The following is a 27,238-nucleotide window of genomic DNA, read 5'->3' on the forward strand; positions in this document are numbered from 1 at the left end:
AATCTTTTCGTAGTATCTAGCAAAAGTAAAAGGCACATGCCCTATTTCCAGCATCGTACTTCTAGGAATTTACTGTCAGTAGCATGACCAGGATTTGCATAAAATATATTGCTTGCAGCACTGCTAGTTATGGGAAAACACAATGAAACAAACTAAATGCTTATAACTAGAAGGTACTGGCTTAAAAATTACAGTACACTTATGTAATGGAAAAAAAAGATATTTCTTTGTTTTCTTCCAATGCATTAGAATTCTATCATTTCTTTGTCCCTATTAGGTGAACTGAAATGTTATACTTCTCTAAGCCTGTCCAGAATTCCCCGCATAACATGGAAACCTTGTAAAAAAATAACCAAGCTGTTCTTTCACTTAAAATTTTTAATTTAAATTCAATTTAATTAACATATACTGTATTATTAGTTTCAGTGGTATTATTCAGTGATTCATCAGTTGCTTACAACACCCAGGACTCATTACTTCAAGTGCCCTACTAATGCCCATCACCCAGTTACCCCAACCTCCACCCACCTCCCCTCCACCAACCTTGTTTGTTTCCTAGAGTTAAGAGTCTCTTATGGTTTGTCTCTATTTCTGATTTCATCTTACTTTATTTTTCCCTCCCTTCCCCTATGATCCTCTGTTTTGTTTCTTAAATTCCACATGAGTGAGATCAAATGATAATTGTTTTTCTGATTGATTGATTTTGCTTAGCATACTACTGTCTAGTTCCATCTACATTGTTGCAAATGACAAGATTTCATTCTTTTTGATGGCTGAGTAATAATCCATTGTATATTCATATACCACATCTTCTTTATCTATTCATCAATCGATGGACATCTGGGCTCTTTCCATATTTTTTTATTGTAAACATTTGAGGCTTACAAAAGATCATTTTAAAATTTTTTATTCTTTTTTTAAAATTCCAGTACAATTAAAATAGTGTTAGATTAGTTTCAGGTGCATAATACAGTGATTCAACAACTCTATACATTCTTCAGTGCTCACCACGTTATGTGAACTCTTAGTCCCCTTTACCTATTTCATATATTTGTCCACTAGTCTCCCCACTGGTAACCATCTGTTTGTTCTCTATACTTAAGATTCTTTTTTCTTATTTGTCTATTTTTGTTTGTTGATTTGATGTTTTTAAATTTAACATAGGAATGAAATCATAGTGTTTGTCTTTCTCTGTCTGACTTACTTCACTGAGCACTATACCCTCTGGATCCATCCATGTTGTTGCAAATGGCAAGATTTCATTCTTTCTTTTTAATAATTTTATTTCTTTATTTGACAGAGAGAGAGAGAGATCACAAGTAAGCAGAGAGGCAGACAGAGAGAGAAGAGCAAGCAGGCTCTCCGCCGAGCAGAGTGCCCAACACGGGACTCGATCCCAGGACCCTGAGACCTGACATGAGCCAAAGGCAGAGGCCCAACCCACTAAGCCACCCAGGCACCCCAAGATTTCATTCTTTTTTAATGGCTGAGTAATATTCCATAGTGGATATATACCACATCTTCTTTATCCATTCATCTACTGATCGAACAGGCTGCTTCCATAATTTGGCTATTTTAAATAATGCCACAGTAAACACAGGGGTGCATATATCTTTTCAAATTACTGTTCATACTCTTTAGGTAAATACCCAATGGTGAAATTACTAGATCATTTGGTAATTCTATTTTTCATTTTTTTTTTTTTTTGGAACTTCCATACAGTCTTCTACAGTGGCTGCACCAGCTTGTATTACCATCATAAATGCATAAGGTTCCCTTTTTTTTTTTTAATACATCCTTGCTAACACTTTTTCTTGTGTTTTTGATTTTAGCCAGGCTGACTGGTATGATGTGATATTTCACCATGGTTTTAATGTGCATTTCCCTAATGATTAGTGGTATCATCATCTTTTCCTGTGTCTTCTGGCCATCTGTATGTCTTCTTTGGAGAAATGTCTGTTCATGTCTTCTGTCCATTTTTTTTTTTTTTTGGTGTTGAGTTGTGAAAGTTTTTTATATTTTTTCTAAACCTTTACTGGATATGTCATTTGCAAATATCTTCTCCCACTCAGTAGTTTGTCTTTTAGCTTTGTTGATGGTTTCCTTTGCTGTGCAGAAGCTTTTTATTTTGATGTAGTCCCAGTAATCTATATTTGCTTTTGTTTCCCTTGCCTCAGGAGACCTATCTAGGAAAATTGTTGCAATGACCAACCTCAGAGAAATTACTGCCCGTGCTCTCTTCTAGAATTTTTATGGTTTCAGGTCTCACACATATGTCCCTAATCCATTTTGAGTGTATTTTCGTATATGATATAAGAAAATGGTTCAGCTTCATTCTTTTGTATGTAGCTGTCCAGTTTTCTCAACAGTATTTATTAAAGATACTTTTTCCCATTACATTTTCTTGTCTCCTTTGTGGAAAATTAGTCAGCTACTATAATTGTAGGTTTATTTCTTGGCTTTCTATTTTGTTTTATTAATTTATATATCTGTTTTTGTGCTAGTACTACACTGGTTTGATTGCTACAGCTTTGTAGCATATCCTGAAATTGGGATTGTGATACCTCCAAGTTTTGTTCTTCTTTTTCAAAACTGCCTTGGTCATTCGGGGTCTTTTGTGGTTCCATACAAATGTAGGATGATTTGTTCTAGTTTTGTGAAAAAATGCTGTTGGAATTTTGAAAGGGATTCCATTAAATCTGTAGATTGCTTTGTGTAGTATGGATACTTTAACAATTTTGTTCTCTCAATCTATGAACATGGGATGTCTTTCCATTTGTGTCATCTGCAATTTCCTTCATTAGTGTTTTATACTGTTCAGAGTAAACATCTTTTCCCCTCTTGGTTAAGTTTATTACTAGGTATTTCATTCTTTTTGGTGTAATTGTAAATGGGATTATTTTCTTAATTTCTCTCTTACTTCACTATTAATGTATAAAAAATACAACAGATTTCTGCTTATCGAGTGTGTATCCTGTAACCCTTCTGAATTCATTTAGTAGTTCTAATAGTTTTTTGGTGGCATCACTAGGGTTTTCTCTATATATTATCACGTCATCTGCAAATAGTTAAACTTTTACTTCTCTTTATTAATTTGGATGCCTTTTTATTTCTCCTTTTCCTCTGATTGCTGTGGCTAGGACTTATAGTACTATGCTGAATAAAAGTGGTGAGAGTGGACATCCTTGTCTTAATTCCTGATCTTAGGGGGAAAATTCTCAGTTTTTTATCACTGAGTACAATTTCAGCTGTGGGTTTTTCATATATGGACCTTATTATGTTCAGGTAAGCTCCCTCTAAACCTACTTTGTTGAGGGTCTTTATCATGAAAGGACACTGTGCTTTGTCAAATGCTTTTTCTGTTGAAATGAGCATGTTTTTTATACTTTGTTGTTGTTGTGATGTATCACATTAATTGATTTGCAAATATTGCAGCACCCTTGCATCCCAGGAAGAAATCCCACTTGACTGTGGTGAATTTTTTTTAATGTATTATTGGATTTGGTTCGCTAATATTTTGTTGAGAATCTTTGCATCTATGTTCATTAGAGGTACTGGCCTGTAGTTCTCTTGTTTTGTAGCTTTTTTATCTGGTTTTGGTATCAGGATATCAGCTGGTTTCATAGACTATATTTGAAAGCTTTCCTTCCTCTTCTATTTTTCAGAATAGTTTGAGAAGAATGTTTGTATAATTCTTTAAATGCTTCTTTAAATGCTTGTAGAATTCACCTGTGAAGCCACCTGGTCCTAAACTTCTGTTTGTTGGAAGTTTTTTTGATTACAGATTCATCTCCCCTGCTGGTGATTAATCTTCAAATTTTCTATGTCTTCCTGATCTAGTCTGGAGAGGTTATATATTTCTTGGAATTCATCCATTTCTTCTTGGTGTTGAATTTGTTACCATATAATTTTTCATAATAGTCTCATAACCTTTGGTATTTCTGTGGTGTTATTTCTCCTCATTCTTTTCTCATTTTGTTTGAGAGAGCACCAAATCCTAACCACTAGACCACCAGGGATCTCATTTTGTTTGAGTCCTCTGTCTTTGTTTCTCTCTCTCTCTCTCTTTATGAGTCTGGCTAAAGGTTTATCAATTTTGTTGATCTTTTCAAAGAAACAGCTCTTGTTTTCCTTCCTTGTTTTTTAGTTTTTTAATTCATTTTTTTCTCTTATCTTTATTATTTCCTTCCTTCTGGTTTTGGGTTTTGCTTGTTATTTTTCTAGCTTCTTTAGGTGTAAAGTTAGATTGTTTGAGATTTTTCTTGAGGTTGGCTTGTACGGCTATAATCTTTCTTCTTAGAACAGATTTTGCTACATCTCAAAGATTCTGGATCATTGCGTTTTCATTTCATTTATTTCCATGTATTTTTTTATTTCTTGGCTGATGCATTCATTTGTAATCTAACCTCTATGTAGTGTTTTCTTTCCAGATTTTTTCCTGTGGTTGATTTCTAGTTTCATAGCATTGTCATTGGAATAGATGCATAATATGACTTCAAACTCCTTAAATTTGTTGAGAATTATTTTGTGGCCTAACATGTAATCTATTCTGGAGAATGTTCCATGTGTGCTTGAAAATAATGCCTCTTCCACTGTTTTAGGATGGAAATTTCTGAGTATCTCTTAGGTCCATCTGGTCTGCTAGGTCATTCAAAGCACTGTTTCCTTGATTTTTCTCTTTGGATGATCTATCCATTGATGTACATGGGGTGTTAAAGTCCCCTACTATTATTGTATTACTATCAGTTACTCTCTTTTTGTACGTTAATAGCTACTTTATGTGTTTCAGTGCTCCCATGTTGGGTGCATAAATATTTAGAATTGTTGTGTCTTCTAGTTAGATTGTTATACCCTTTATGATTACGTAGTGTCTTTGTTTCCAGCTATAGTCTTTGTTTTCTTTCTTTTTTTTAAAAAAAGATTTTACCTATTTATTTGGCAGAGAGAGAGAGAGATCACAAGTAGGCAGAGAGGCAGGCGGTTAGGGGTGGGGGAAGCAGGCTCCCTGCTGAGCAGAGAGCTCAATGCGGGGCTCGATCCCAGGACCCTGAGATCATGACTTGAGCCAAAGGAAAAGGCTTAACCCACTAAGCCACCCAGGTGCCCCATGTTTTCAAGTCTATTTGAACTAAGTGGTACCCCAGCTTTCTTTTCACTTTCATTTGCATGATAAACCCTTCTGCATCTCTTTACTTTCAATCTGCATGTGTCTTTAGGTCTGAAATGAGTCTTTTGTGGGCAGCATATAGGAGTGTTGGTTTCTTATCCATTCTATGATCTTGTGTCTTTTGATTGGATCATTTAGTCCATTTATATTCAAAGTAATTACTGATAGCTAAGTAACAAATAGCAATAAGTACATGTCTTATGGTTGTTTTGTAGTTCTCTGTTCCTTTCTTACTCTTTTCTCTCCTGGTTTGCTGGCTTTCTTTAGTGATATACTTGGATTCCCTTCTCAAATTTTTTGCATATATATTACTGGTTTTTGATTTGTGGTTACTATTAGGTTGATATGTAATGTCTTATGCAAATAGCAGTCTATATTGTTGTTGTTGTTTGCTTAAGTTTGAACCCATTCTAAAAGCACTAAATTTTTATTCCTCTCCTCCACCATGTTTTAGGTATGTGGTGTCATACTTTATTTTACTGGTTTTGTGCTTCCTATTCTTACTCCTGCTTATGGTCTTTCCTTTCCACTCAGAGTCCCCATTAACATTTCATGTAAGGCTGATTTAGTGGTCATGAATTCCTCCAACTTCTGTCTGGAAAACTTTTTCTTCTCTCCTTCTATTCTGAATGAGAGCTTTTTTGGATAGAGTATTCTTGGTCACATGTTTCTCTCTTCCAGCACTTTGAATATATCCTGCCACTCCCTTCTGGCTTCCAATGTTTCTGCTAAAAAATCAGCCGTCTTACAGGGTATTTCTTATATGAAACTTTTTTTTTCTCTTGCTGCTTTAAAAATTCTTTACCACTGCTTTTTGCCATTTTAATTACCATGTGGACCTCCTTGGGTTGATTTTGTTGGAGGTGATTTGTGCCTCCTGAATCTAGATTTCTGTTTCCCTCTCCAGATTTAGAAAATTTTCAGCTATTATTTCTTCAAATAAAAATTTCTCCCCCTACCCTTTTCTCTGTCCTCTCTTTCTTGAATCTTTACAATGCAAGTGTTATTACACTTGATGGTGTGGCTGAGTTTCCTTAATTTATTTTCATTTTTATTATTCTTTTTTTCCTTTCAGCTTGATTACTTTCCATTAATCTATCCTCCAAATCACTGATGTGTTATGCTTCCTCTCATGTACTATTTTTTTCCCTCCAGTGTATTTTTGTGTTTTCTCTCTTTGTTGTGTATCTGAGTCCTTCACTCTTTTCTCCATTCCAATGAATATGTTTATGACCATTACTTTAAATTCCCTATTAAGCATATTGCTTATCTCCATTTCATTTAGCTTTCTCATGATTTTGTCCTGTCCTTTCATTTGGGACATATTCCTCTGTCTCCTCCTTTTTCTGTGTCTGTTTCTATGTGTTATGAAAGTCAGCTACATCTCCTCTTGAAAGTCGTGGACATATAAAGTGGTGGTCCTATAGTGCCCTGCATTAAAATTTCCCCTGTTCACCAGATTCTGGAATTTCAGGGATGTCTCCTGTGCATGTTGTGTATGCCCTACTGTTGTGACTGAGTTGTTTTTGCCTTCAGTCTAGTCATCTTCAAAGGCTCTCTGCTTGTTGTGGGCAGGGCTTGGTCCCTGTGATGTCTGGGGTTCACCATGGGCTTGATTTGGGTCAGCTCTATGTTTGCCAGAGCTATGGTCACACTGAACTATAGGGCATTCTTTCTGTGTTGACCCCTGGGAGGCTTTAACTGGTGGGTGAGGCACGCAGTCAGACCAAATGTCTGCCATTTGCTGGATTCACATCTGACTGATGTGTGTGTGGTTATCTTCCTCTCTCCCTGGGGCAGGAGTCACTTTGGAGTGGTGCTGGCCCATTGGAGCTGCTTGCATGACGCCAGGTTTGTGACACAGCTTTAGTGGAACTCCTGCCTAGTGGAGTGCTTGGGATTCCCAGAAGAACCTGGGAATGGAGTATATTGTTAGCAAGCTAAGTAGAGTATGCACTTTGCTGGTCCTTGTAGGTATCCATTTATCTAGGCTGGGGTTGAGGGAGATAAATGGCTCCTGACAGCACTTTTGGTTTTGGAGAAGTTTCTTAAAGATCCCTGCCCCTCCAGCACATGTTCTGCGATTAGTAAGTCTTCTCATAGACTTAAACTGCTGCTTCCATGCTGTATCCCAGTAGAGCTGTTTGTTATGCTGTCTCTTTAAGGATGGGGACTGCTTCCTATTGCCTTCTGGCTCTCTAGAGCCAAGCCACTGTTACAAAGTACCAGATGTTGAGCCCTGCTGATTGTAAAACTTGTGAAGTTAAGCCCCTGTGGTTTTCAAAACCAGATGTTATAGGGATTCTTCTTCCCTGTGCAGGTGCCCCTTGCCTGGGGTGTCTCGTGTAGGATCTGCTGTTTTCCTTTCTCTATGCTTGCAGTGTCCCTTCCATGGACAGCGTCATGGGTCAGTTTGGTTTCTGACCTGTCTATGCACTTCCTACCATTTTTGATGTGATCTCTTCTCTACGTTTAGATGTTGAGAGTGTGTTCTGCCAGTTTTCAGATTGTTTTCTGGGTTGCTTACACTGATATGTGTGTCATCTATGTGTAACTGTGGGACAAGGTCAGCTTAGGATCTTCTTACTTGGCCATCTTCCTTGGAAGTTATTTCACTTCTTGCTTCTGGTTGCACCCCTTTGTCTCTGCTAACCTATCACCAATAGGCTGAAAGCTCCAAAGAAGTATTCTGTGGGGACTGGGGGGTTAGGCAGAGGGAGAGGGAAAATCTCAAGCAGACTCCACGTGGAGCATGGAGCCAGATGTGGGGCTTGATCCCAAGACCCTGAGATCATGACCTGAGCCAAAATCAAGAATCAGATGCTTTACTGACTGAGTCACCCAGGTGCCCCAAGAACATTTTTTAAGACAATATTTTTCTTTCTCTATTAACTAAAAGCATCAGTCTTCAAGACATGCCACTTTTGACAAATGAAGATATTTATACTTAGATACAGTCCTGGCAGAAACTAAGTTATCTGGGGCACAGGCAGAGCAGCAGAATAGATTTAAACCCTTTAAGCATCTCAGCTTTCCAACACCCACCCTGTATGTGTTCCACCTCCAAAAGGCTAGCGCACTCTGAAAATCCTGCATATTGTCAACATTTGCCTTAAACCAAATTCTTTTTTTTTTTTTTTTTTTACCAAATTCTTAAAGAAGGTTTTGCTTGTGATACTCCGTCACACTTACTAGAACTGCATTACATCTATACTAGACTGATTGTACTCTGGAATCAGAGAGCATGAAGAGAACTTGACAAGCTCTGAAATAAAAACTCAGTGATTCTCCTTCAGAAATTTCTTTATACTTCTGCTCAATTTTAAATCTCAGGGATATTGAAAATAATTTATATCTTTTAAAGGAAATCACAAAGTGAAGCATTACATTGGCTTACCTTTTTCTTTGACATAGTCCTTTTGCACTTCTGGGATCAGGAAACTATAAACCAACTCAGCAACAATCTCCTCTGACTGAAGCTGAGTTCGACTAAAAAATAAAAAACAAATTAAACTATTTCCTTTGTTGCCTTACTTGAGCTTCTGATTTCTACTTAAGTTCTCCTTATGCGAAGGACTCCACTGCTCAAATCCCACCACTGCCTTTTCCTTGATTAAGTTGTCTGAAATATTATTCTGCCAGAGGGCTTGGTTGATTTCATGCAAATTCAGGTTTGATCTTGTCCTTTAGTTAACCTGCCTGCCAGGAAAGGAATGTTAGAAATATAACTTATACAAGAAGCCAAAACCTTTGGGGTGAAGTCATACTGCACATACTTATTCACATTGCTTTCATGCTTTGTGGTATTGTAAAAGTACATGTTAGTGATCTAGACTGCAGAGGATCACTGAAAATCCGACTCCCAGTGCTCCTGCCATACAAAGGTTTAGGCACGTTGACTTCTAAGGAATTATGCAATTAAAACAATGGACAATGGGGCACCTGGGTGGCTCAGTGGATTAAGCCGCCCCTTCAGCTCAGGTCATGATCTCAGGGTCCTGGGATAGAGCCCTGCATCGGGCTTTTTGCTCAGCGGGGAGCTGCTTCCCCCTCTCTCTCTGCCTGACTCTCTGCCTACTTGTGATCTCTCTCTCTGTCAAATAAATAAATAAAATCTTAAAAAAACAAAAAAACAAAAAAACAATGGACACTGAAGCGGGAGATATATACTTGTTTCTCCTTAAAGGTAAAATCTTAAGCTCTTGAAAAATACATATCGGTAACAGGACTGCCCATCCTGCCCTCTGGTGTCTTGGTACAAACCGGCTCTCCATTTCATAAGCAATGTCATTGATTTCCTTAGCCATCTTCTCAATTTCTGCCCTGGCTTGTTCTTCTGCAGTGTTCTCCTCAGTGTTCAGTATTATGTCTTCCAGATAGGAAGTTACAGTACTTTGGTGAACTTTAATCACCTGCAAAAAATAAAAATACCTCCTTACTAAGACTAGGAATACTACTATAAACAAGACCCAAAAAATGAACAAACATTGGCTAATGTCTTTTAAGCACATCTATTTCATTCTTTAAGTCAATAGTTCCCTCATTGATCATTCCTTTCCCCCCCCCCCTGTCTGGTCAGTCTGTTTCAAGCCCACCTACCCACCCAGTCCGGGCAGGCCCTATCCATCTAGCCCACTTTATGAGGCTTACTTAGGGTGGGCAATACAACACTGCAGAAGGACCATGGGCCTCAGTCAACAACCCTGTTTTGGATCCTGGCTTTGTTCTTTCCAGTGATGTGACTTGGTCAAACTACCCAACTGTAGCAGAGATTAAGAGTTTATTTCCCAATGTCCTTTCTCTCCTTTCTCTTATATAACAGAGCCCCTGAGTTTTAGTTGTGTCAACAGGTGTCTAAAGACTACATTTCCTAGTAACCATAGTTATGGTTGAGGGAATATACGCAGAAGTCATCCGTGTACTTTCTAAAAAGGATTCTTTTTTTTTTTTTTTTTTTAAGAGAGAGAGAGAGAGAACACAACCAAGTCGGGGAGAGAGAGAATCTTAAGCAGGCTCGACCCAGTGTGTAGCCTGAGGCAGGACTCATTCTCGGTACCCTGAGATCGTGACCTGAGTGGAATCGAGAATCGGACACTTAACTGAGCCACCCAGGTCCCCCTAGGAAAGATTCTTAAAGGGAGTAACCTAGCTTTTTTTTTTTTCTCTTTTCACGTCTCACATCATGGGGACATAATCCTGGAGCACCAGAAGTCATCTTAAACTGTCATGAGGGCCATGCCTTAAGGACAAAAAAGTAGAAAGCTAGAAGGATCCTGAGTCTCTGATGAATTTTTGAACTATCATACCCTGGACTGTTGCTTTTTTAAGCTTTCTGAAATTGTGAAGTAGAACACACATTTTAAAAAGTACACAGTGACAGATGTCCTGTTCACTGAATTAGGGTAAAGCCAGTACCCATGTAGCCACTGCTAGAATTCTAGAAGTCCGCTATGGGTTTTTCTTGACCACAGACCCTTCCCACTGTCATGACTTTATGGTAAACATTCCCTTTTCTTTACAGTTTTCCTCCCAAAGTATGCAATCATAAATAGCTAGAATATGGATTATAGGCTGTTACACATTGTAGATGATCTGCCACCCCAGTTAAAAGGCTGAACATGACAATATGTAACTCAAAAATTCTTATGCTGTATAGAGGGAGAGCAATCTCTTTGGCTTAAAAAAAAAAAAAAACTTGAAGCACACACACAAAACAAATACTATTCAAGAATCAATCCTAATTCCGTAAGAATTGGGTAAATCGGGGCGCCTGGGTGGCTCAGTCATTAAGTGTCTGCTTTCAGCTTAGGTCATGATCCCAGGGTCCTGGGAACAAGCCCGGCATCGGGCTCCCTGCTTGATGGGAAGCCTGCCTTCTCCCTCTCCCACTTCCTCTGCTTGTGTTCCCTCTTTTGCTGTGTCTCTGTCAAATAAATAAATCCTTTAAAAAAAAAAAAAAAAGGAAAGAATTGGGTAAATCCTGAAAATCTCAGATCAAGTAAGAAGATCTCAAATGGATGCCCCCTTTTTTTTTTTTTTTTGAACTGTGTACCCACACATACAATTCAGACAGCCCTCTTGGAAAATGTTTAAGATCCAGGTTGGTTCTATCTCTCTTTCCCATGTGGCCCACATTTGGACCAGGGGAAACTCTCACACAGCCTTTGCCTTGACATATTCTGGGTGTGCTAGCCACCCATAGAGCCTCTTCTATCCCTGGGCAGCCAGCTGGCCCAGCTTCCCTCTTCTCCATGCCCAGGGCGTCAGACACCCTAACTGAAAGAGTATGTATCAAGCTAGCCAATGACTGCAGTAAAAGAAACCAACCTCTGGGTGTGTTTTGGTGTGTGTTGGGGGGTGGGAGTGAAGTAGGAGGTGTAACGGGTAGTCACAGCACAGTTCTCTCTAAAGGAATCTTCTTCATAAATCCCCTTCAATTTTAACACTTGAGCTTTTATATTCTTGATGAGGGTGAGTGCTTTGAGATATTATTAGCTCCTTGGACTTCCTCTGAATTTACATCCTGTTCACTTTGGAATTTCACACTCATTAGGTCTTGGTCAGAATTCTAACTTACCAACCTGGTGCTCTAGTTTATATCTTTAGCCAAAACCTCTCTTCTAAATTCCATCTTAGCTATCCACCACTGAAATGACACCTCCACTAGAATGTCTCAAGCCTAATAAAAATCAAATTCCTGATTCTACCCCTGCCCTTAAATTAATTCCATGCTCCGCTTTCCCACATCAAAAAATGGTACTATCATCTTCCAGTTGATTAGGCCAGAAACTGGACAGTTTCTTTGACTTCTTCCTGTTTCTCACTGGCTTTAACTACTTCCACGGCCTCCTTCCTGGTCTCCTGGTTTCCACTCTGTACTCCTTCCAACCTGTTCTCCACACAGCAAAAAGAGTAGCCTGTTTAAAATGTGCCACTGGGCCCCATCTGTTTGCTTCATGAAACGTACTATATTTCTCATCCTACACATATTTGCATGTTACATAGTACTTAAGCTCCAGGAGAAAGGGGACCATGTCTGGTTTCTTCCCTCCAAAGTATCTCACAGTGCCTAGCACATCATAGGAACATAATACATATTTGTAGAACACAATGAGAAACAAAAAACAAGTGCCATTTCGTATCATGAGTATCCTCTGGTTTGATTCGGCTCCTCAGCCATCCAGCTGCGCCCCCGACTTGCCTCCTTAAATATCTGGTCCTCCTCCCTCAGGCGCCTTTGCTCGACTTGGCGCCGACCACTCTCTTCAGCTTCTCGCATCCTCCGCTGCCGCTCGGCCAGCATGGCAAAAGCATGGATCCTCCGCTCTTCCTGTAGTCTCACCAGCTCTTTGGACAGGAAGTCAAACATGTCTGCCAGTGCCCTTCCTTCCAGTCCAGCCAAATGGTTTTCGACCAGTGAGACCTTAAAAACAATAGTAAAATTTTAAGGATACAAATTCTACTAAGCATGCGGATGTGTATGGAGGGAGGCTGGATTACCCAGAACTCCTGACAGTCACTTCATTTTCAGAACACACTTAGTGTTTATTAGGAGTATTATCACTAGGTTGGCATCACCCCAACGATTCTTTTCTTTTTAAATATTTATTTATTTATTTATTCATTTATTTATTTGACACAGAGAGAGGTCACAAGTAGGCAGAAGCAGGCAGAGAGAGAGGGGGAAGCAGGCTCCCTGCTGAGCAGAGAGTCCGATGCTGGACTCGATCCCAGTACCCCGAAATCATGACCTGAGCTGAAGGCAAAGGCTTAATCCACTGAGCTACCCAGGCAGCCCGGCCCCAAGGATTCTTACTAAGAAAACTTATGATCAAACTGAGACATGAGAAAGTGGATTGCTTAGTCAGTCACTGACAGATTACAGTCCTCAAATTTTGAGGGGGATTTAGCAAAACATTAGTTAATACCCACACAAAATTTTTTTTTCATTTTTTCCAGAAGGTAAAGTACTTCTATCTTCCCAGATATGAAGGGAAATGTCAAGGTTTTTTTAAAAAAAATTTTTGGAGTTCAATAAAATAGAACCTTCTAGAAATTCATTCATGATACCTTTTAATTTTTTAACGCTTGGTCCTTTGACACAAGTTTGGGGGATTCTAAGGTCTTGAATAACATGAAAGTAGAAACTGTGGTACCATATTCTTTTAAATAACTTCAAAGTCATTAAGAACTATCTTTGAAACAGAGCAAGAAAAAGCCTACAGGTCTATGTAATCATTGAGGTAAAGCTGGGGCCTGGAGTTCTCTGGCAGGAATAAGCCACAGTATCTATTTATGGATCTGTCTGTCCTGGCTTTGACAGAGAGAATAAAAGTGTTTAGGAAGATTGAATCCTTTGCAACTTCATCCCGTTCCTTTTCCTACCCTCCAGTTTAAGGGAAAGGGCTCATCTCCCAGTCATACACTCCCTCAGTCCTGACAGTTCTTCTGTGATGTACTCTTCTCTGGTTTGTCTCTGAAGGGAGGAAACCCACATCGGTCTCAAAGATGATGAGGCTGTGGGAGACTGCCTTCAAGCGCGGACGTTAGCGCCAGCACCCTCCCTCACCTCAACCCAGCCCGCACATACTTTCTAACCACAAAGTTCAGCTTTACTTATATGACAGGAGGAGGTGGAAAGAAAGGGCCACACTAAGAGTGCCTCACTGCTCCTTACATTTATCAACAGTGGTCATTCAGCCCAGAGACCACAAACAGATTCTCTCCTTGTCTCAGGATCACAAGCTCCCTCCGTTATGGGGCAGATGCGACCTTTAAAATCCCAAGTGGCTACCTGTTCGTGTCCAGCCTTCTCCTTCAGCAGGAAATTTGAGTATGCTAAGGTAGTACAATCTAATTTGAAAATTAAGTAAAAATCTTTAGGAAGGTGATTTTGTTGTGATCATATCACGCAATGCATTACATAATTGGGAATTGTGCATTTTCTGTACTATGCCCCGAAGAAAATACAAGAGGAGAATAGGAGAGGATCAGCTGGAGGTAGATGTGAGTTGCCCCCTCCCTCAGACTCCTGCATATCAGTGGTGTATCTAGGTACAGCAGAAGGTAAGCAGGGCAAGTCCTTTGTTAAGGGACAGCTCTTTCTGTTAACGACTCCTTCAGCTCTTAGCTGAGATGGTATCAGTCAAGTGTTTACCTATGAACTGGGACACATGAGTTAAACAGCCTGGGCTGGGGGTGCCTGGGTGGCTCAGTGGGTTAAAGCCCCTGCCTTTGGCTCAGGTCATGATCTCAGGGTCCTGGGATTGAGCCCAGCATCGGGCTCTCTGCTCAGTGGGGAGCCTGCTTCCTCCTCTCTCTCTGCCTGCCTCTCTGCTTGCTTGTGATCTCTGTCTATCAAGTAAATAAATAAAATCTTAAAAAAAAAAAAAAAAAGAAAGAAAGAAAAAGAAAAAAAAAAAGCCCGGTCTGGCTTAGGTGCACCTGCTGAAGTCTATAATCAGAAACTCTGAAGGGCCAAGGAGGGCATTTTTCCATCCAGTTCTTGGGTCCTGGTATTTCTAGGCCATTCTGTTCCCATCGGAACAGTAGTGCAGCCTTGTCTCTGTCATTTTGAGGGCTCTGAGACCTCCAGATTCAGAAACTCTCGTGTCCACATTCCATTCTTCTTTCTCTGTCCCTCTGTTGGGTCTCACAGTCTGTGGCGTCCTTCCTCCCTTCTCTACACCATCAACCCCAGACTCGGAGAGCATCTACAAGCCCGGTGTCACGGGAAAGGAGTAACACATTCATTCTCAAGCTGCCTGCCATTTATGCCCAGTCCCACAGGGCACAAGTGTTGTGTACACTACTAAGGGTGGGTCATATTAACTCCACTATTAGCTTTCTTATAACACAAGACTCTGCAAACGGATTCTTTTTCACGCTGATTTAGAGATAAGTGGGAGAGATAGTAAAAGTATGTCTACTCTGTAGTCAGAAACATTGAAAACTGTATACATGGACAAATGCCATAGGAAAACATTTACAACTTTTGGGGAAGAGCTGCAATTAGCAGCTGTTGTCAGGTGACACTGATGAAAGTCACAGGATACCAAATACCATGAGATAACAACATATTTTATATGTGGTTTAACCAGCATACACTATGAACAGCTCCAAAACTCATAAACAAGTGCTGCTTTTTAAAATAAATCTTATGTCTGGGGGCGCCTCTGTGGCTCAGTGGGTTAAGCCGCTGCCTTCGGCTCAGGTCGTGATCTCAGGGTCCTGGGATCAAGTCCCGCATCGGGTTCTCTGCTCAGCAGGGAGCCTGCTTCCCTCTATCTCTCTCTGCCTGCCTCTCCATCTACTTGTGATTTCTCTCTGTCAAATAAATAAATAAATAATCTTTAAATAAATAAATAAATAAATAAATCTTATGTCTTTTTTTTTTTTTTTTTCTGCCTTTACTACTTTTCATTCTGTTGAGCCCCCATTCTACTGAGTACAATAACCAAATATTTAAGAAAATTGGAAGGGAAAGCCTTTTTAAAATGTGGTGGTTTTTTTTTTTTTTCTTTTGCAAATAAAATAAGACCACATCCAGTTCAGCAAGGGCACATCCCATTCCAATTCTGGACTGCTGCTGCAGTCTGTTATTTAAAACACAACTATGATAGAGTGATGGGGTTGGGGGGGTTCTTTTTTGTCATTTCATTTACTGTTGTTGTAATGCCACCTGCTCAATAATAAAAATCTGGGGAAATGACATAACAAGAAAGAAAAGGAAAGAACCTTGTGCTCATGCAAGTTCCTCTGCCGCTGCAAGGCCAGCGTCACTTGCTTCTCGGCTTTCTTCAGCAGCCTGTCGTCCTCTTGTAGTGCGTGGCTGGTACGCAGCTCCTGGATCAACTCTAGCCGCTTTTCCTTCCCTTCAAACATCTGTATCAAATCAAATCAAATCAAATCAAATAAAAAAGAGACTTGTAAGTTAGCATCCCCTGTGCGGGACCCTAAGGCTCCTGCAGTGACTGGTGAGGGACTGGTGAACGGTGGGTTCGGTTCTGCCTTCGCAGAGCAGGGGTGTTCCACAGGGCTTAGAGCTCTGCATTCTTTTCTACACCTCCAGCTGCTCAGGTCGAGAAAGAGCTTACTTAGCAGTTGTTTACTCAGTTTCTCAAAATGCCTCTCAAAGATAAAGTGGTTTCTATAGTGTCATATTAAGAAACCAGACCCTCCCCTTCATTTTCTGTGCTCCTTCCCAAAGATGCCTGAGGATGCTCTTTTTCATAGCCATGCTTTCCTTTCCAAGAGATCTTTTTGCTGGTGCTTTGTATCAGTCCGTTTTAAAATTAAAGTGTGCTTGCACAAATAATGTGGTGAAGGCTTTACAGTCAGGAAGACCAGAGTTGAATTTGCTAGTAGTTAAAATAATCTCAGACTCACATCACTTGCCTATAAAATGGGGTAACTGATAGAAAAAACTGAGATGATAAACGTAAAGCAAAGAATATATAATGTGAGCTTATAGTATGGGTTCAAAACTGTAATTAGCATTACTTAGCTATTTATTATTCAGGTAGTGCTAGCTATATACAAACTCAAATAATTATGACATTGTGGAAAATTAGGGAATCCATTTAGTCTATGATGCCGTAATAGTCAAAATTCAGAAGCACCTGGCCGGCTCAGTTGACAGAGTATGCAACTCTTGATCTTGGGGGGTAGAGGTCATGAGTTCAAGCCCCATGTTGGGTGTCGAGATTACTTAACTAAATAAACTTTTTATAAAATGAGTCGAAATTCAGGTAAGAAAATTGTTGGATTTAGTGATTCTAAGGAAGATACTAATTTCACTTTGCCTCGGTGACAACTGTGACAAACAGCAGGCAGGTCCTTTCTCTCCCTGACCCTATGCCACCCACTTGGACAAACTCTGACAGTAGAAGGGAATGGGTAGGTAATTCAAGAGCGCACAGTTCCATCAGACAGCAGGGTGTAAGAGGGAATTCACCCCAAGGAACCGAGTACATACACCTTCTATAAATCTATTCTCAAAGAAGAAGCACAGGACCAGTGGTTGGACTGTACATACCATGTTCTGAATGGCTCTTCCCCGGAGTAACTTTTGAAGGTAGATCACAGCCATCTCTATATCTTCTTCTTCCTAAAAGAACAAAGTGAGAACCAAGCAGGCTGAAAAGAGTAGCGGTCAGCATCAAATATTTTTTTGAAGACTTAGATCAAGCAAAAGAGACTGTGCTAGATGCCAGAAGGATTTGAAGAGAAATAAATAAGGCCTACACTCATTGAACATATAGTATTTTAAATGTTACTTCCTGTATTGTTAAAATTATTTTTTATCATAAGACATCATTAAAAAATCATATCAAAAGCAAAAAACTCACTCTATTCCTACAAATTAAGTCATTTTCATTTTCCTATACTCCTTTCTAGCAAAATCTTTCTTGAAGCAGCAAGTATTGTTTATAACATCCCTTTTGTAATAGTTTTTTCATGTTTGTTCATGAGTAGACAAGGAATACAACTAGTCTATGTTGGAGTCTAGAGTAAGGTACTTCTCTCAAGAATTTAGAAAAGCTGGTAAAATCAAAATGGACAAGAATAGCCATCTACAAAAATCACCTTAAGTAACTATATACCAAAAGCAGAAAGCAGAGCCTGCAAATTGACTTAAAGTGCCCCTGAATGCAAGAGAAAGCAACAGAAATCAACAGCATGAACACATGCGAAAGACAATGTGAACCACAGGGAGTGACTGGCACAAAGCCTAGAAAGGGGAACTCCAGAAGCACATCCCGGGCAGTCAGTGGGAGTACTGGAGCAGGGTCTCCACACAGGTGACCCTTCAGAAGCACTAATGAGACCTCCTGCCAATGTTTCTCCCTCTGACAACGCACAATGACCTTCTGGCATCTTGTGAGAACTGCCTATACTGGGAGATAGTGGGCTGAGGAAAAGGACTGCTAAAAAGAATATCCTCCTCTACAAGGCAGGCAGTAATCCTTCTGTCAAGCAATACATCTGTACTGTGGCATCTCTAGCACTTTCTTGTGGGGGTGCGGAAGCTGCTGAGTCCAAGTCAGTCCTAAATCCTGACTGACTCTGGTACCTTGCCCAAACTAAGTTTGGAGACCTATGAAGGTGAAGTGTGACCTTGGTCAGGGTGAACTCTTGGAGCCAGTCCCACCTCAGAAGCTGGCCTGTCCTCGTGACATCGCTGGTATTTCCCTCCTTTCTGACTCCAGCTCATAGCCACCTTCCCATGGGCAAGATGGTTATGGTAACTGATCATCATTTCATCTTTTTTTATTTGACACACATGAGGATTACCTTCTGATGCCCATTTTTCTTAGGAAGATTTCATTTTGCTTATTCGTAATGGTCTGATGTTTGAAGCATAAGAAGAAAAGCCATAAGTCAGATCTTGAAAAGGTAACTCTGTTAAGTTAGGTTTGTTTTTAACCCAAAGTATAAGAATAAACAAACAGCAATACTGAATTTAGCATTTCAAATAAAGTTTCAAACTTACATTGGAACTCATTTCCAAAGTTGGAGTTGGAAGCCGAGGTTGAGGTAGAGCCTTTCTTTGAAGAAAGCGCAAAACTTTCTTTGGTTCAAGAACTCTATTCTTCTTATCCAGTATTGCCTGAAATCAAACACACCAACTAGCATCATTTCTTACCTTTGTATTTTCTTCCACTACTCAATCTAGGCCACAGATCAAGTATCAATCAGAAATAATCTTCACTATGGTCATGCTATGACAGTTTGAGAAGGGCCAAAACTGGGGGCTTGTTTGACCCAAGGGATGGTATGATATTCCTAAACATCTGCTAACATTGAATAAACCAAGCACATATTCTAGGTTTATCCATTTTAGTCAAAGATTTGGGGAATTAAAAAAATTTTTTTTGAGATTTTGAAAGGTTTTGTGGTATGTATGCAAGCAAAACCTCCAAATCCTATTCTTCCATAAGAGCCAATTAGCTATTTCAAGTAAGTACCTGGGTGATAGAAAATTTCCCTGTGCCACAAATGACAGAAATATTTGGTATGTTCTGTTGTTATGGGGGAACTGAGGAGCATTAAATGGCAATTGTCTCCTAGTGAAGAAAGGGCTTTCCTTTGACCATGAAGGATTGCACCTCAGTTTTTCTGAAAATGAACTTGTTTTCTTGAGAAACAGTGTGTGCATGTCTTTGATTTCAACATACATTTTTACTGATTTTACTTTTAGTCACCAGAAGTCCCCCAAATTATATATGACATAAGGTTTTGTTCATTTTTTCTATTTTCAGCCATAGGGGGATACTTGTAACTTAAAAGGATCAAAAAACCTGATCTTTGTCTTTTAAAAATCATATTTTAGAATGTTTTTCATCATATGATTTTTATATTAGTTTCCCCACAGAAAACAGAGAGAAGTGACAAAATAAGCACTAAGCCAAAACTTGAAATTAATAAAAATATGCAAGTTGAGTAAAATTTGAAACCACATGAAATTATTGTGGTTTTAACAGAACCCTCTGAGTTTCTACAAAATGAAACTGACACCAAATACACAACAGCTCTAATATATAGAGCTCTAATATATAGAATCAACAGAAAGCAACAGCAGTCTAAAAAATAATAATTTTAAGCTCAGGCATCTCTTGAGTGCGTTGCCTTAAACAGCACCACAAGAAACCATCTTAAAACCAATCATTCATAATATGTTGGTAGGGATCTGGAAAAGCAGGCACTCTCACACACTCAGCAATTAGTACATCATTTATGTAAGAAAATTTATCAGCATCCATCAAAACTATAAATGCAGGCATATTGTGGGTCAGTAATTTATGTCTAGGAATTTTCTTCTAGATATGTTGCTCATACATGTACCAAATTATATGCAAATAAGATCACTCAATATAGTATTTTTTTATATACAAAAAACTTGGGACAATATAAATATCCATCAAGTGGGGACTGGGTAGACATGGTACATTTATATGATGAAAAATCTGTAAAAAATGATGTAATGCAATATGGGATGATCTCCAACATATATTAAATAACAAAAGCACAGACAGACAGTATGTATTATGTATTATTTGTGTAAAAAAATTTAAGAAGATACTCATAGGTATTTTTATTTGTTCTTACATATTTCTAAATATACACATATATACATGTGTATATTTCTCTATATAGATATGAATATATTTGTTTGTAAGATATCTCTGGACAGAAAGATATGAAACTAAAAAACACTGGTGGCCTCCAAAGAAGGAACTGCATAGCTGGGGGACAGGGATAGAAGATTTATATTTAATACTTTTGTATAATTTATGAATTTTGAACTATGTGGATATTTTTCCCAGTCAGCAAATAAAATCTAAATATAAGAGGAAAGAAACAAATAATTTAAATTTTGGAAAAAAGGCAATTCATTTTCACAGTTAAGGGAAAAATATTTGGTCAAGAAGTCTAATGAAAAGTATAATAGGGCGCCTGGGTGGCTCAGTGGGTTAAAGCCCCTGCCTTCGGCTCAGGTCATGATCTCAGCGTCCTGGGATCGAGTCCCACATCGGGCTCTCTGCTCAGCAGGGAGCCTGCTTCCTCCTCTCTCTCTCTCTCTCTGCCTACTTGTGATCTCTCTCTCTGTCGAATAAATAAATAAAATCTTTAAAAAAAAAAAAAGAAAAGAAAAGTATAATAAAACCAACAAATAAAAGTATATGAGAATCCCTTCAATCTGTCTTATTGTCTAGAAAGGTAAAGCTCTTGGGAGGGGGAATATGAATGAATATGAGAATATCAAGGAAATGTTGTTACCAAACAATACATTTTAACATGCTTAAAAGACAAATACATTAGGCAACTGAGTTCAATCCATGATTTTCATAAATAGAAGAAGTATTCATTGGTACACTCTTTAATCTCCTTTAGGACATAAGTAATTTGACAAGTCTTCAAAAATATATTCCAACCTAAATTACTACTAAGAATAGCCTGAAAATACTGTACTGTGGAAATTATTTTATACTATTCTAGATATTTCTCCTCTATGGTTACTGTAACATAGCTCATGAAATATTTTTTAAAGCCTTATACCACCTATACCTTTATATTTCTGATACTGGATTCTGAAAATAATGTAACCATAAGACCAAGTAAATACACTCTCTGGACATAAATCTAATATTTAGTGACTCTCTTTAATTCAAACCAATATTCCAGACTGACAGACACCTTATAATGGCATCTCATCCCAAAGCCAAGAGGACAGATTAAAAACAAGGACTGTAGAAGAATGTGAATCCTCTGACATCAGCTATAACAAACATTAAACACAGCCCAACATCTAGCCAGATTCATATAAATGCCACACTATAGTCTATTTACCTCAGTTACTATTGTTTGATAACAGATGTCAGGCTATCAGCAAAAACATTAAAAGGCATTACAAAGGCAAGGAAAAAAAATACTCTAAAAAGAGAAGTAACCATCAGAACCAAAGTCAGATATGATATACATGTTGGAATTATCAGACAGAAAATTTAAAATAACAATGATTACTATGTTAAGGGCTCTAATGGAAAAGGAAGATGACAAGCAAGAACAGATAAGTAATGTAAGCAGAGACAGAAACCCAAAGAATCAAAAGGAAAGACTAGAAGTCAAAACACTATAACAGAAATGGAGAATGCTACCAATAGGCTCATTGGTAGACTCAACACAGCTAAAAAAAGATTTAAAAAAAAAGACTCCAGGAACTTGAAGATATGTCAATAAAAACTTCCCAAACTGAAATGCAAGGAAAAACAAAGAAACAGAACAGAACATCTAAGAACTGTGAGACAATATCAAAAGGAGTAATATGTGTAAGTGGAATGCCAATTGGAGAAGAAAGAGAGAATGCAGAATAAATATTTGAAATAATAATGGCTGGAAACTTGCCCAAAGTAATAACAAACACCAACCCAGAAATCCGGAAAGCTTAGAAAACATTAAGCAAGACATGTACCTTAACACACACATACACACACAGACACACACACATACATACACACACACACACACACACACACACACACACACCCCAGGCATATAACATTTAGAGAAAGACAAAGAGAGAAGTCTGAAAGAAGATAGAAAACACACCTTCGTTACTGACGAATGAAGATTAAAAATTACAGTGGAATTCTAGTCAGAAAACATCTATGCAGGATGCCTGGGTGGCTCAGTCTGAAGCATCTGCCTTCAGCTAGGTCATGATTCTGGGGTCCTGGCATCGAGTCCTGCATCGGGCTCCCTGCTCAGTGGGAATCGGCTTCAGCTTCTCCCTGTCCCTCCTCCCTGCCCATGCTCTTGCTCACTCTCTCTCTAATAAATAAACAAAATCTTAAAAAAAAAAAAATCCATGTGAGAGTGAAATCTTTGAAGTGTTGGAAAAAAATCCCGCCAACCTAGAATTCACTCAATAAAATAATTATTCAAAACTGAAAAGATCACAATTTTAAACTTAACCTGTTTCAAAGGATCCTATCAAAGTAAAAACACATCCCACAGAATGGGAGGAAAATCTGCAAATCACATCTGACAAGGGAATAGTCCTCAGAATATATACAAAACTCCTACAACTCAACAGTAAATAGACATTAAAAGTAATGTCTATTATAAACAATAAAAAGACAACCAATTAAAAAATAAGCAAAGGATCTGAATAGACATTTCCCCAAAAAAGATATGCAAATGACCTGGAGTACCTGAGTGGCTCAGTGGGTTAAGCATCTGCCTTTGGCTCAGGTCATGATCCCAGGGTCCTGGGATCAAGCCCTGCATCGGGCTCCGGCTTGGCAGAGAGCCTGCTTCTCCCTCTCCCCTCTGTCCCTCCCCCAGCTTGTGCTTGCTCACTCTCTTACGCTGTCTCTCTCTCTCGCAAATAAATAAACAAAATCTTAAAAAAAAAAAAAAAGTACATATGACCAAAAAGCACATGAAAAAGGTGCTAAAATTCATTAATCATTATGACAAATGCAATTCTAAACCACAATGAGATACCATGCAGGAATCTCATTGGGTGAGCTAGGATGGCTATAATAAAAAAGATGGGCAATAATAAGTGAGGACAAAAATACGGAGAAATCAGAATCCTCATACATTCTTGGTAGGAATGTAAAACAGTGTAGCCACTTTTGAAATATTCTGGGAGTTCTTCAAGAAGTATAAGAGTTACCTGGTGACCCAGGAATTCCATTCCTAGGTATATTGCCAAAAGAACTGAAAAATTTATGTCCACACACAAATTTGTACACATATGTGCAAAGCACCATAGTTTATAATAGATAAAAAGTAGAAACTACTCAAATCTCTATCAACTGTATCAATTGATGAGCAGGTAAACAAAATGTGATATATCCACGTAATGGAATATTGTACAGTCATACAAAGCAATAAGGTACCTACCACAACATGGATGAACTTTGAAAACATTGTGCTAAGTGAAAGAAGCTAGACACAAAAGGCCATACATTGTTTGATTTCATTTATATGAAATGTTCAGAATAGGCAAATCCATAAAAAGAAATATGAGTGGTTGCTGGGGGACAGGGAGAAGAAGGCAATTGGGAGTGACTGCCAATGGGTATGGGCTTCTTTTGGGGATAATGAGAATGTTTTGGAATTAAATAATGGTGATGGTTGAACAACCTTGTGTATATGTATGCTAAAAAAAACTGAATTGTTTATTTTAAAAGAGTGAATTTAATGGTATGTGAATTATCTAAAAAAAAAATTATACAGAAGAAATAAAGACTTCCTGAGACAAAAACTGAGAGAGTTTATTGCCAGGAGACCTTCCTTATAATAAATGTAAACCAAGTTCTCCAGTTGCTTCAGGTAGGAGCAAAATGACATAGGTCATAAACTTGCATTGCTATAAAGGAACAGTGCCATAGAAAGAATAAATGAAGGTAAAATAAAGTATTTTTTCTTATTTTTAATTGATCCAAAATAGAAATGTTAAAACAATGAGAGTAAGAATATATTGGTTATTATAGCATATGGATCAGTGAAGTGAATGACAGGAGTGCCACACGGACAGTAGGGATGAACGGGGAATAATCTGCTATAAGGAACCTACACTGCACGTAAAGTGGCAGCATTATCTGAAGGTGGACTTAGATTATTTTATATGTAACATATTATTTTATATGTAAAATATTTTATATGTAAAAAAGTTCTATATGTAAAACTTAGATTATTTTATATGTAAACTAGTTCACAAGACAAGCCTCACTAAGTTTCAAAGAATAGGGATCCTTGACCATAGAGCAAAGGAGTTAGAAGTTAATTCAAAAATGAGTTAAAATTCCTGCATATTTGGAAATTTAAAAACTTAAACACTCACAGGTTCAAAAACCATAACAGATGTTTAAAAAAATTAGATACTAATATTGATAAAATCAAAACTAATGGAATATACCAAAATCAGTGTTTTGAAGGAAATGCTTACCCTTCAATACTTTTATAAAACTGATGACTGCCTGAAAATTAATGAGCTACATGACTACTTTAAGGAAAAGAACAACAAAACAAAAAGAAAGAGGAAAGATGTTTATGAATGGGAGTTAATGTGACTAAAAAAATATATATATATAATAGAGAAAATCAACAAAGTAAAAATTTCATTCTTTGGAAAAACAATACCAAGGAAATTAATAAGCCTCCTGTAAAACCAAGTAAGGAAAGCAAGTGAAAGCAAAAATAAATAGTATTACAAACGAAAAAAAGTAGGCATGACTATAGATACCACAAACACTAAAAAGACTTTAAATAATACTATCAACAACCACATGAGAAAAAACATGAAAAGTTAGGCGCAGAACACTTTATAAGGAAAATGTAATTTACCAGGGCACCTGATTTGCTTAGTTAGTTAAATGTCTGACTCTTGGTTTTGGCTCCGGTCACAATCTCAGGGTAGTGAGATAAGTCCCGCATTGGGCTCTGCAGTTGGGAATGGATCCCCTAAGATTCTCTCTCTACCTCATTCTCTGCCCCTCTCCTGCCCCTTTCTTCTCTCCCTCCGTAAAAAATAAAAATAATAATAAAAAAGAAATGTTTACAAAAAGAAGATATAATTTACCAAAACAATGCAGACAGTTCTATAACTAGTGAGGAAACTGAAGGAGTAGTTAGAATTTTTCCATGAAGAAAACATCAGTCTCAGATAATTTTAATATAAGTATTCTACCGAATTGAAGGACTAGATCACTTTAAACTTAAACTCTTTCCAAAAGTAGAAAAGAAGGAATACTCTGCAGTCATTTCAGAAGACCTGCATCACTCTAACACCAAAGCCATACAGAGTCAAAATGAGAGAAAAATAAGGTTGTTTCACTCATGAATATGGAATCAAAATTCTGAAAAACATATTAGTAAATCGAATCCAACAATGATTTTTTTTTCTTTTTCAAATTTTTATTTGAATTCTAGTTAGTTAACATATAGTGTAGTATTGGTTTCAGGAATAGAATTTAGTGATTCATCACTTACATATAACACACAGGGCTCATCATAACAAGTGCCCTCCTTAATATCCAACAGTGTATTAAAAATAAAACATCTTGGGCACCTGGGTGGCTCAGTGGGTTAAGCCTCTGCCTTTGGCTCAGGTCATGATTTCAGGGTCCTGGGATCGAGCCTTGCATCAGGCTCTCTGCTCCGCAGGGAGCCTGCTTCCCCCTTTCTCTCTGCCTGCCTCTCCCCCTACTTGTGATCTCTGTCAAATAAATAAATAAAATCTTAAAAAAAAAAATCTTATCCAAGTTAGGTTCATTCCCAGTATGTAAGGATAGATTGTTCATTTAAAAAAAACAAAAACATAAACATAAATGTTCCCTATTCAATAATTTTTAAAATATATAATTACCTCAATAGATACAGATAAAACATCTTTAGTAAAACAGGAGTAGAAGAGAACTTCCATACCCTAATAAAGAGTATTTGAAAGAAACTCTTACAGAAAGTGAGAGAATAATGAACACCGAGTTCAGAATGGGTAAATGGAGATGGGGTGATGAGGTGGGAAAAAAACACATAGATATACGTGAATTATTGTCAAAGTCCTTATTTATTTATTTATTTATTTATTTACTGATAGAGAGAAAGGGCGATGCGTGCCTTGGTGGGGTGGGTAGAGGCAGAGGAAGAGGGAGAGAGAGAATTTTAAGCAGGCTCCCCATCTAGCATGGAGCCACAGTGGGGCTCCATCTCAGGACTCTGAGATCGTGACCTAAGCTGAAATCAAGAATCAGACGCTTTAACAACTGAGCCACCCAGGCGCCCCACGGTCTTAATTTTTATATTGAGTATAGGCTACTGTGGATTCTTATGCTATTCCCAAAGCAAAAATGAACAAACAAATGCATGGGCCAATGATGAGATTATCACGAACCAGTGTGTCTCCAATGGCAATTTCTGAAGATCGGGTTATCTGGAAACTTGTACCACATGCAAATACTCCAGCCCACCCCTGACCTACTCAATCAGAAACTTTGAGGGGTGGGCCCAGCGACATGTGTTTTAAGCCCTCTAGGTGATTGTGATGCATGCTAAAGATGGAGCAGCATGATCATAAATCACGAATTCTAGTGTCTGTACACTTACAGTCCAACTAACAAATGGGAAGCACAGCTGTGAGGTGCTGTGTAACTTGTATTATGGGGATAACCACTGCACTTTCTCATTTAGTTGAGCTTTAAACCAGTTGAGAAAGGACTTGAACGTGACTCCCTTTCTTCCCGAGTCCCCGGTAACAAATCTAAAAGGGAGAAAATGAGGCCTATTACACTATTAAAACCAGCAGTAATTCCTGATACTAGGAACTTGCTACACCTCATTGTAGTGGCAGATTTTATTATGTAGATCCAAAGTCAGAACCACTTTTAGGAAGTAACATGTTAACAACAACAACAACAAAAAAAAAGAAGTAGCATGACTTCTGCAAATGGCCAGAACAGCCTCCAACAATTTTCCTACAGTTTGAAACAAGGAAAAAACATTGGTTCAACACAGTGTGGGCAACTTCCAGAAGATAAAATCTGGAGAAAAAAGATG

The 27,238-nt window shown here is 38.3% G+C and overlaps 1 protein-coding gene across 2 annotated transcripts in view; it reads right to left on the minus strand.

Annotated features, from left to right (window-relative positions):
* MAATS1 (MYCBP associated and testis expressed 1) overlaps positions 1-27,238 on the minus strand; it is a 100,214-nt gene that overhangs the window by 11,308 nt on the left and 61,668 nt on the right. The window contains exons 11-16 of one of the 2 annotated variants that reach the window (XM_032347728.1): positions 18,663-18,779; positions 17,205-17,276; positions 15,905-16,051; positions 12,369-12,590; positions 9,431-9,579; positions 8,565-8,656 (exon numbers count right to left, since the gene is read on the minus strand). In XM_032347728.1, the coding sequence (XP_032203619.1) occupies positions 8,565-8,656; positions 9,431-9,579; positions 12,369-12,590; positions 15,905-16,051; positions 17,205-17,276; positions 18,663-18,779 (799 nt within the window). The remainder of the gene's footprint in view (positions 1-8,564; positions 8,657-9,430; positions 9,580-12,368; positions 12,591-15,904; positions 16,052-17,204; positions 17,277-18,662; positions 18,780-27,238) is intronic. The other variant, XR_004286904.1, reaches the window with a different exon arrangement.

The sequence above is a fragment of the Mustela erminea genome, chromosome 1, assembly GCF_009829155.1.
Source record: "Mustela erminea isolate mMusErm1 chromosome 1, mMusErm1.Pri, whole genome shotgun sequence".
In the NCBI taxonomy this organism is placed as follows: Eukaryota; Metazoa; Chordata; class Mammalia; order Carnivora; family Mustelidae; genus Mustela; species Mustela erminea.